This window comes from Carettochelys insculpta, chromosome 3 (assembly GCF_033958435.1).
Source record: "Carettochelys insculpta isolate YL-2023 chromosome 3, ASM3395843v1, whole genome shotgun sequence".
NCBI classification, from domain to species: Eukaryota; Metazoa; Chordata; order Testudines; family Carettochelyidae; genus Carettochelys; species Carettochelys insculpta.
Genome location: NC_134139.1, coordinates 180285075 through 180296265, shown reverse-complemented (window position 1 = coordinate 180296265; position 11191 = coordinate 180285075). Strand labels below are relative to the sequence as shown.

Genomic DNA, 11191 nt, shown 5'->3' with positions numbered 1-11191 from the left:
ATAAAGAATGGTGCTGGAAAGCTTTTAAATTACTGCAACACTACAAAACTTTTTGACAAGCTTTTCTTGAAGATAAGACAAGGCAGCCCTGCTTTAAATTGCTCTTCCTTGTCTTCCCTTTCTTCTGATTTTTAGGGACTTCAGTTTTTTTTGGAAACATCGTACCACCTCAAATGGGAGACCATGTCATCTGTTAGCTGGGTCAGTGCTTGATTTCTAGGGAAAGGCAGGATGGTGAAAAGTGCTGGAGAGTGTAGAAAGTGGAAGTTTTCCTCTGCATTCATGATTAACCAGTGCCCCGCACCAAAGTATGTAGGATCGATGTGCTGCTGTAGCTCTCTCTCTCCTCAGCCCCACCCTCCCGAAGGCCTGAAACTGATACTTGTCTTTTCAGTGGAGCCCAAGTGTTATCTCCAGCCTCCTGGCCAAATTCCAACTTGGGTGATTATGTTCTACCTTCTTAGATTTCCTCTGCATTTTCCAGTGGGTCTGGTATTCTTTGCTTTCCATCGTACACCGTTTAAAATACGGTTTCACCCCAAGGGTGGCTACCCTTTGGTGCTGGGTATAGTTTTACTATGTTTGTGAGATCACTGTTATAAACATTTAAGGCCAAAGGTACTAAATAAATGATTGTTCTACTCCTGGCCACCTGTTGTATCATTGTCTAGCAAAGTGGCTGTACATGGAACTAACCTATTTATGAGAGAGAATAACTGAGCTCCTTTTCACAACAGTATCTACAACTCTACCCCCCAACCCAATGTTGTCTTTAAAGTGTCTTTCACACTGACAAGTTGATGAAATGTAGCAGCTATGGATGATGTAGGTACCTGCAAGAACTTGGCAGTTGGCTTTTTTGCTTAGGCTTGTAAGATTTCAAATAGGCTTTCCGTAAAGGATCTGGGATAAAATTTTCAAAAGTGTCAAAGTGAGTCCTACTATGGCATGGGTGGCCTACCAGTTAGGGACTAAGAGCCACCTACTGTACATTTATTGTTATAGATAATATGTGGCTCAATGTCATTCCCCAGAGCCAGGCACCCCCAAGCCTCCCTGCTATAGCCTGGTACCCCCAGCCTGCACCCTCTCCCCACTCCACTCTAACTTGATGCCAGCAACTCACTGGAGCTTCCAACGCACAGTTTTCCTACCAAGTGGTGGGGCGTGCGTGCAGAGTAGTGGAGAACACTCCCAGCACATGGCTTCAAGGAGGAGCCAAACTCTCATGCGGCTCTAGTTGGCCACCACTGTATTATAGTCTGAGTAGGATCTTGTACTTTCACAGGAGAAGCTGTCCTATCAGTATAGACAGCATGTCCACTAAGTGTTACCGTGGCACAGCTGTATTAGAATAGCTGTGCTACTGCACTTCACGTGCCTTTGGGCTCCGAAGTTGTATTCAGAAGTGATTGAGACGTGGGGCCTCAGAGAATTTTCCCCTGTGGTTTTAAGATTGTTCGAAGAACGAGATTTCCTCACTTTCCATTGAATTAAAGACATCAAGCTATAGCGGCAAAAACAAATATTACAAAAAAAAATTGTATTGCTAGTTAACCCATTAGCCACCAGACTATTTATTTTAACTTTTTTTATTTGACATTCCAATAAAGATGATCCCTCTAACATACAAAATAAATAAAAAATATCTGCTTATGAAACATTTTTTCTAACCATGTGAACTGAAGAGACAGTATAAAATAAAACTTTCAAAGTAGGGTAGATTGACGATTTTAAGTTACTATGCTACAGAGGTAGAATAATTCTTATCAGATTATCCAGCTAAACGGGTTGCCTGCCTTTTAATTGTTCATAGCTGAAGAGCATAACTACAGGAACATGGGTGTGCACGAGAGTAAATCAGGCTTGATTTTTTTTTCTTTTTTTTCCTTAATTAATCAAGAAGACTGAGGTCAATCTTGAAACAGACATAAGGATAATATTCTTGATTGCTCAGTTGTAAGCCAGGAATGTCCATGCTGTTCTGCAAAAGGAGACAAAGTAACTTAGGTGTGAGAAATGAACTTTGTTCGGAGAAGTGTTTTTTACATTCCCATCAGTAAAGCGTGTATTCTTATGTTTGCTTTAACTGAAGCATTTGAAGAAATCATGCCTAGTTCTGACCTTGTGAGTTCCTTCTGAAATATTTATAACTTAACTAATTTTTAATTGTTCAAAACAAACTCTTCACCTTCTCCCCCTCCACCCTAGAGGGTGGATAGCTACGAGCCACTTGTCTGTAAGTAGCTCCTTACCATGGGATTGTGCTCATTTACAAATAAAGTCAGGCTTTTGTAAATTGTTACTTTTTTTTGGTCTTGTCCCCACTACACTGGGGATGTACATTGCAGCAATCAATCTACCAGCTGTTGATTTATCATATCTGCTTAGACATAATAAATTGATCTCAGCATGCTCTCCCACGGATGCCAGCACTTCACCAGGATGAGAAGAGTAGCTGCTATCAACAGGAGAGCTGACCATGCTGGCCTTAGTGTCTTGCATACAGTGTGGTAAGCATGGTAAGCTATTTGCATAGCTGACGTCATGTAGAGTGATGGTGGGGGTTAGTGTAGACAAGGACTTAGGAATTGCTAACATGGATTCTGGGGAGAAATTAGGGATCACAGGAATTGCTGCCCTGGATCTAATGTCTCTTATGGTTGCCAGATGCATCAGAAGGTGGGGTCTGAAATGTCCCCCTCAATAGATTTCCTAGTCCCTTTATGGAGAGGCCTAAACCCTGGAGCATGAGGTGTTTTGTTCCCTGCACACAGAGCATTGATTTTAATTGAATTGTTGCAAATAGAAAGCCTTGTTCAGAACTAAGGGCTGCAGTCTCTCATGCTGTAGACTGAACACATACATCCATTATACTTGCTGCTGCTACTTCATCCAGATGTTTGAAGACTGCATTAAGAACATCTCTCAAGCGTTTTGCAGACTTCTTGGTGGGCTGCAACAGCATGGCCTGGAAATTCACGGGTAGTCCGTACCTTTAAATACACAGAAGGACACTTTGTGCTCCTGGTGCAGTGCATTCATTGCAAACCTCTCTGAGGACTCCTCCTCCTGTCTCTCTAATCTCTTACCAGTCTCTTCATCAGCTCACTCTTCAGCACCAGCACAAAGCATCTTTCTTTGTGCTTTCTCATCACCCTCTACTATTGCAAGGGAGCACCCTTTTTCTTGTGAAGCTGAAAGAAGATTAAACTGTGTTCTCTCCTGATTCCAGCCTTCACGTTGCCCCTTCCCTACAAATAAACTTGAATAGTTATTCAGCCTTTTGCAGCCTCCAAGCATCAGTGCTGTTCTTTTTAGTTTTCTAAATTTTCCTGGCGCTGGTCAGTATTGCTAAAGCCAGTTCTGTCAAGGGGCGAGTCTTTCCCTCTAAAGGTATGTCTGAAAACCCCAGCAGAATAAACCACTAGTTTTCATTCATGCATGTTCACCCACTTACCTCAGGACAGATTCAACAAAAACTCTCAGGGCTTTAACATGAATCCAAGCCACAAATACTTCACTGAAGTTCACTTTCAGCCAGCGCAAAAGTGGCCCCTGTGGCAATAAACAGAGGGACCGTGCTATTTCTCACCTTGCCTTGGAAGTATTGATACTGGTGCTGTTGCCATTTGTGACCAGGGGCCTGCCAGGTAGGGTAGCATGATTTAGTGGATGGGGCAGTAGACGGGGTTCCAGGCACATCCACAAGCTTGAATGACCTTGAAGTCAGTACTGGTAGCTTGTGCCTGTTTTCCTCCATGCAGAAGATTCTTCTACAATACAGGGATGCTGGGAGCTAAAAATCTTTGAGAGAGAGCTGCTGCTACCACAGTGATATGGGCCGTATCAGTTACTAGAAGGTCAAATCAAAGTGTTACTTACATACTGTTGCTTCTTATCAGAAGCTAATTTCATCATTTCTTCCTTTTCACATTTCAGTTCCTTCTCATCAAAATAAAATTCTCGGACCATGAACCTTAAAACAAATAATACATTGGCTTGTGATAGCTGCCGCTTCTGTAACTTGCCTTGCGGTTTGTCCAATGCTTCTGTGGTAATAGACATTCTAAATTGCCAGCTATTGCCAGACAGCAAACCCAGGACTATGAAGAGTCACTGCAGCATAGCAAGCACATTGTGCCTCAGGCGAGCAGTAAGACTGCCCCAGGAGCAGTGGATGGGGACAGCTGCAGTGCCACACTTGTGGAATGCAGTGTATGTCCACCCCTGCTCCCCAGAGGCCAGGCCTCTTTTTCCCTGTTCTCAGGCCTGGGCCAGCAGCCACACTAGAAGTGAACACTCCTTGCTGTTAGATGAGTACGCAGGCTAGTGCTGTGCTTGGCTCCTTCTCCATGCGGGGGCGGGGCTCCCTGTGTCCTCTCCTCACCCACGTGAACCTGGCCCACTGCGTGACCTGTTCAGGAACTACAGTACCTGTTTTCTCTGGCTTTGGCTTTGAAATCCTCCATCACTTTTCTGAACAGTGTCACAGTGAAGAGTCCCCCTTCTGCATCCTCAGCTATCAGTCTGCAGGAAGGAAATGCACTGCAGTGACCTAGCATGGAGAATGCTCTGTGCTTTAATTACCTGGTTTCTGTTGCAACTCTTTCCATATACACAACTACTAGGATGAACTTTCTAGGTCTGCTGCTGCTACTGGAAGCAAGGGCAAAATGTTTATTGATTTCAGATGGAGCAGGCCTGGGCCTTCAGTTCTAGACCCTCTAGGATCCAGCTCCTGAACCCTGCTAGCTAGTTGGGTGTCTGCTTGCGTCTCTGCTGCTGTTTCTCCTTTTTGGCTCCTGATTGCCCACCCTCTTCCCTTCTGTGCCCCTATATTTTGGAGAGGAAAGTAGCAGAAAAGGCCCCTTCCCACCCACTTCCTAACATGCCTTTCTCCACTTTTTTCTGCTCCCATTGGTTCCTTCTCTCCTGATCTTCCATTTCCAAGCTAGACATGTCTGAACTGGATTTTCTCTCCTGCCATGATCTACACCAGAGGCTGTCAAAATTCATGTCACTTCATCCCCTCTCTGACAAAAAAAAAAAAAAAAGGTACTGACAACCCCCAGAGGCAAGGACTAAAATCTGAGCCTACCTGAGCTCCGCTGCCACAGGCGAGGAGGTGGGGTGACAAGTGGGGACAGCCAGAGTCTCAGGGAGGGAACCTATAACTTGAGCACCTCAGCTCAGGACTGAAGTCCTCTAGCTTCAGTCCTGGGGAAGCTGGGGCTCAGGCTTTGGCTTCAGTCTGGCTCCAGCAAGTCTCATGCCAGAGCTGGTGACCCTCTTAAAATGGGGGTCATGACAATAGGTGGCAGGTGAAGGCCCAGCTAAGGAAGGCAAGCCCCAGCACTGCCCTTTCAGCAACGACCCTGCCTGACCCCAGCCTACTCCTGGCTACCTGGAGGGATGGGGCTGCCCTGCCATAGTCCCAGCCTTCCCTGCCAGTCATGGAGCATAGGTAGTTTTGGGAAGGCAATGCCTTTTCTTGCCTACAGTACCCAGCACCCCAGGTGGTGATTCACTTTGGACTCCTGGCCCACTGCTGCTGGCTACTTCCTGATAAGTCTAACAGGATAAGCGTTAACTAAGTTTTTTCCTGCTACAAGAGTCATCTTGGAAATTAAAACAGCCCATTCCCAACTGGAAATAATTAAATGGCAGCACTTGCATAAGTGTAACTTGCCTGGCTTTAACGATGCACCTATTTACAGCAGACCAGAACCTGACCCATATGATTGTGACAACATGTTCCTCTATTTTCATAACAATGGCTACGTCTACACGTGAAGCCAACATCGAAATAGGCTATTTCGATGAATAACGTCTACACGTCCTCCAGGGCTGGCAACGTCGATGTTCAACTTCGACGTTGCGCGGCACCACATCGAAATAGGCACTGCGAGGGTACGTCTACACGCCAAAGTAGCACACATCGAAATAAGGGTGCCAGGCACAGCTGCAGACAGGGTCACAGGGCGGACTCAACAGCAAGCCGCTCCCTTAAAGGGCCCCTCCCAGACACAGTTGCACTAAACAACACAAGATCCACAGAGCCGACAACTGGTTGCAGACCCTGTGCCTGCAGCATGGATCCCCAGCTGCCGCAGCAGCAGCCAGAAGCCCTGGGCTAAGGGCTGCTGCCCACGGTGACCATAGAGCCCCGCAGGGGCTGGAGAGAGAGCATCTCTCAACCCCCCAGCTGATGGCCGCCATGGAGGACCCGGCAATTTCGACGTTGTGGGACACGGATCGTCTACACGGTCCCTACTTCGACGTTGAACGTCGAAGTAGGGCGCTATTCCGATCCCTTCATGGGGTTAGCGACTTCGACGTCTCGCCGCCTAACGTCGAAGTTAACTTCGAAATAGCGCCCGACGCGTGTAGCCGCGACGGGCGCTATTTCGAAGTTAGTGCCCCTACTTCGAAGTAGCATGCACGTGTAGACACAGCTAATAGCAGGTAAAACAAGGTTTGAGAAGGTGGGTGTCGAGGTAAAAGCATCAGAGAGGTGGCCGTGTTAGTCTGTATCTTTGAGAACAGCAAGAAGTCCTTTGGCACCTTATAGACTAACAGATATTTTGGAACATAAGCTTTCGTGGGCAAAGACCCGCTTCGTCAGATGCAACTGGAGAAGATGCATCTGATGAAGTGGGTCTTTGCGCATAAAAGGTAAAAGCAGAGAGACCTGAATCACTGGATATTTAAAAGGAAAAGTGAGTTTATTGTAAAATAGCTCACGTAAGCAGCCGTGCTTTCCCATAGCCAGCCAGCCTTCATTTTAATCAGGGATTGAAGTAACAACAATGAGATTGGGAGGACAGTTTAGCTCTATACAGTCTCATGGCTTTCCATTGTTACAGGTACCGTTCCCTCTACAAACCAGGACTATGGAGGATTATGATGAAAACAATACTCAGCTCTCAGAAGCAAACAGGGAGGTGGTTCAGGAATTTCACTCACTTTGTGGATCGAGGCACTACCATATCAGAGAGGGATTCATATGTTTTTTGCCATTGTGTGTAGCTTGACCTTCAGGCAACACAAAAAAAGTGCATTATGTAACTAAAAGGCACAAACATTTGTACTCAGTATACACATCTGTATGTGACAACCCTATGCTGACGTGCACGGGGCATATTATAAACTGACTTAAATTACCACATCAATTACCCATGAAGCTCTTTCACTGGGGTTTATTCTAACAGTTCAAAAACTAGAGCAGTGTCAAACTGCAGCCATTAAAAAAAGAGAGAAAAAGAAATCAGCCCTCCCACTATTTTTCCTCTCTCTCACAAGTGGAATTCCTCTGCTCAGTTATTCTAACAGGAGGCCCAACAGGACCAAGGTTTCTGGTGATGGCTTTTCTAGATGTCAAAATAGCACAACTCAAAATCTGACATTGCACATTCTTGAAGGTCTAGAACTAGCAGCTTTATCCCGGCAGGAGGGGAGATTCCCAGTTTCCCAAAGGGACCCAACATTGCCACCCTACAAGGGCCTGAGATAACAGATGATACACAGACAAGGTATTTTAGGTACTTTTTAGAGCTGTTTTCTTCCTTTGAACCCTGGCCAGTTGGAATCATCGTAAAAAGATGCACTGCTATGACCCTAAAATCACCCTAAAACCAGAGGGCGAGGGGCTCTTAAGCAAAGCACCAAATCTCAGCCTGTACGCACAGTGGATGGACCCCCATTCGTCTGATGTGCTCATATTAATTCAAAAGGTGTCCGCTCTGACTGGAAAATGAACTTACTGATTGTTAGTATTCTGGCTTGGTGCATGTATGTTTATCAGGTAACGAAGTATAAACGTGTACTGCAACTATGTTCTTCACCTGCATAGATTGAGTGTAGCTCCAGCCTGCTTGAATATAGCGCCAATGTAAATTGAGCAAGGAGAGACCATGGAAATGCATGACTTGTGTGGTATGCAGATGTTAAAAAAATGAATAATGTGTCTTAAGCCTGTTCTCCATTCAAAAATTAGATTGACCTAATTTGCCTAGATTTCCTATCCTGAACACTGTAGTGACATTGGCCTAACCCCCAGCATAGAAGGAGTTAGGGTAATGGAAAATTACTTGTGTTGATGTAGGTACTGTCGCTCAGAGAGCTGGATTAATTACATGGATGGGAGGGAACCTCTTCTGTCAATGCAGGGTGTCTTTATTATGTTACTATCGTGCAACAACAGCAGCATAGCTGTGCCACTCTCGTGTAGCCAGATCCGTGCAGATGAGCCCAAGCTGCCCCGAACAAAAGTACGGGCCTAAACCAAAACTCTAGATCCATACTTTGTGGGTGCGTCTGGATTGCCGAGAACTGTTGGCAAAATATATGCAAATTGCGCCACACATTTGTGTATCTTTTGCCAATAGATTTGTCAGGAGAGGTTTTTGAAATTTGGCCTGTCCACATGGGGCCAAATGTCAGAAAAAAACCCTCTGTCAAGACATCCCTTCTTCCTCATGGAACAAGGCGTGCAGGGATGCTGACAGAACACTCCTGCCGAGAAAGCTGCAGTTTAGATGCACTGTGTCGACAAAACTTCTGCAGGCAGTTTTGTCGGCAGAAACTTGCAGTTGAGATGTAGCCTGTGACTCTGGTTTTACCTTTTATAATTACACTCCCTCCCTTGACGTGCACGCACACTTTCCCTCTCTCCCTCTCTCCCCAAAGGAAAGACAACGAGAATCTTACTTTGGAACTACAACTAGAAGAGTGATGAGATATTCTGAATTCAGCACAAAGTCTTCTTTATTCACTATATCAGCTAATGTACGAGTCAACAGATTTCCCCTACAAGAAAACAAATCAGAGAAAAAGAATCATTCCTGGAACTTCGATACATAACTACAGCACTTTGGAAATGTTAAGAGCTATGCAGCTAACTGCTAAGTAGAGTTACATGCCAAGGACTGTGCATTCCACATATGCCATGTCTAAATCTGTCCTTACACATGGGTTTTATACTTGTATAAGTATTTTGGTGAGGGGGTGAGATTTTTGTATATGTTACACCAGTGCAATCCCTAGTGTGGACACATTTGTACTAGTATAAAGCTGCCTTATATTGGTTAATTCCCCTAGTCATATGGGAATATTTACTATACCAGTACCACTATGCCCACACTAGCAGTGCTGTACGCACTTACTTAAAGCAGTGTAAGTTTTGTGTAGGTCCCTGTTTCTAAGACATACTGTGTAAAACACACACACACACACTACCCCAAGTCTGTGTGGTGGTGAATGGAACTGAAGCTTTCACCATACCCTTACTTCATTAAGGGTAAGTTTACACTTACGGGGCATTCGACATGCCAGGATCGATCTTCCAAAGTTCATCTTTGCTGTGCATGTGAAGACGTGGCAAAAGCAATCTCTCTGAGCTCAGCCGTCAACCCTGGTACTTCATGCTATCATGTGGAGTAAGGGACATTGGGGCAAGCCCGAAGAGCCCCGATCTATAATCGGGCAGAAAGTTGATTCTGATACATCAGTTTGAGCTATTTTAATGGTGCAGCTAGAATTACGTATCTGGGATTGACTTAGTTCCCTAGTGTAGGCCAGATCTAAGGGTCTTCAAATTTTTGCCTCATGTCTTACAGCATCTCTGTTTATAACTGGAAAAAGGACTACCTCATCATGTTCCTTCTAGCCTTGTCTTTCCCATACCGGTAGTCAATCCCTCTGATGAATTAGATAAGGGTCAGTAATGGAGAGGCAGCAGTGTTAGTCTGTACTCCAACAAAATAAAACAGCAGAAATGTAGCACTTTAAAGACTAACAAAATAATTTTTTCGTGGGTCTGTCCCATGAAAGCTCATCACCGAATAAATCATTTTGTTAGTCTTTAAAATGCTACATGTCCGCTGTTTTGTTTTGTTGGAGAGGGGACGGCTAGTTTTGGAGCATCTTCCCCAGCTTCAGTGAACCACCACTGGGTATCTTCTGCCCTATATAGCAAGTATTCCTCTGGTGAGTCAGGGCTGGGGGGAAAAAACCTGGGAGCACAGCAAAAACCAAGGGAACAAACGAATGAAAAACAGAAAGCAAAAGCTTGGGAGGGAGCAGTGGGGGGTAGATCATGAAAAGGAGTAATGGAGAGAGAGAGTATCTTTGCCACAATGTGGCACAAGGAATTAAATGGGTGTTGAGGGGAGGAAGAGCCTTCTTCATTAGTTTGGTGCAAAGGAGAAGGGGGACTACGTCCCAGGAAGAGCTAGGCAGGGAACCGTTTCTCTCTTGCTGCACAAATTTTTAAGATTTGGCAAATTATTCACACCCTAAATCTGGATCAAAAGTCAAAAATGTCAAATTTTTGTGAGGTGAAGCACTACAAGATTTTGACCAGGTTTTCGCACGCTGTATTTAGCTCACATTTCAAAACAAAAAGGCATTTGAAACTGAAAACCAGAATTTTTCAAAAATGCCAAACTGAAACAGTTCAATAATTTCAAAAATGTTTGGAGTAACAAAAAATCTTTGAAACTGACCTAATCCTGCTAAAATTTTGGCTTCCAACCAAATAGAAGGCCGGGGGGGGCGTGGAGTAAGCTGAAAAATGCCTGGCCAGTTTTCATCCTAACCACTGTCTAGACTAGAGTCTAAAGCACTAAATTACACTACATCTGGTGGTGTTGTGCCTGGCTGAACCCCTACTTCCCTTCCCACCCCACAGGGCCTGGATAGCTTCCTTTGGTGCAGCACAGCTCTCGTGACGCTCCCAGGAATGCGGAGTGGCAGTTCTGAGGCTAATACAAACAGTGCTCTTTATGGCTCTAGAGAACCCACACCAGAAAGGCTAGCTCACATTAGCACTGCGATTTCTGTTGGCACTGATAGTGGATTTGCAGGATGCTTTAAAAGTTTTGGCTACAGATGTTTTCTGCTCCAGTGGGTTGCTTAAACCTCATCTTACCTCGGAGTTTCTAACTCCCATTGGGAGTGGGGAAAAGATAAAACCAGACTTAAGTTCAGAAAGACTGGAGTTTGCCAGCCAAATCTCTTTGCTTGTAGGGAAAATTACAAATGTAGTGAATCAAAAGAACCCAGCACCTACAATATATTTTAAAGAGTTTTTCTGTTGACCAAAAACCCTTCCTAAACAGAGCAAGGGCCACCAAATTCGGTACACAGCTTCATCCTAATATAACTTAAAACAGCATAAGGGTTTGGT

At 44.8% G+C, this 11191-nt stretch overlaps 1 protein-coding gene across 1 annotated transcript in view; it reads right to left on the bottom strand.

The window, feature by feature from the left end:
• Positions 1-66: 66 nt before the first annotated feature.
• ATP6V1C2 (ATPase H+ transporting V1 subunit C2) overlaps positions 67-11191 on the bottom strand; it is a 31397-nt gene continuing 20272 nt past the window's right edge. The window contains exons 7-13 of the mRNA XM_074991271.1: positions 8713-8811; positions 6970-7038; positions 4438-4530; positions 3886-3979; positions 3461-3558; positions 2867-2996; positions 67-1984 (exon numbers count right to left, since the gene is read on the bottom strand). Coding sequence (XP_074847372.1) covers positions 1895-1984; positions 2867-2996; positions 3461-3558; positions 3886-3979; positions 4438-4530; positions 6970-7038; positions 8713-8811 — 673 coding nt within the window. The 3' untranslated portion in view covers positions 67-1894. The remainder of the gene's footprint in view (positions 1985-2866; positions 2997-3460; positions 3559-3885; positions 3980-4437; positions 4531-6969; positions 7039-8712; positions 8812-11191) is intronic.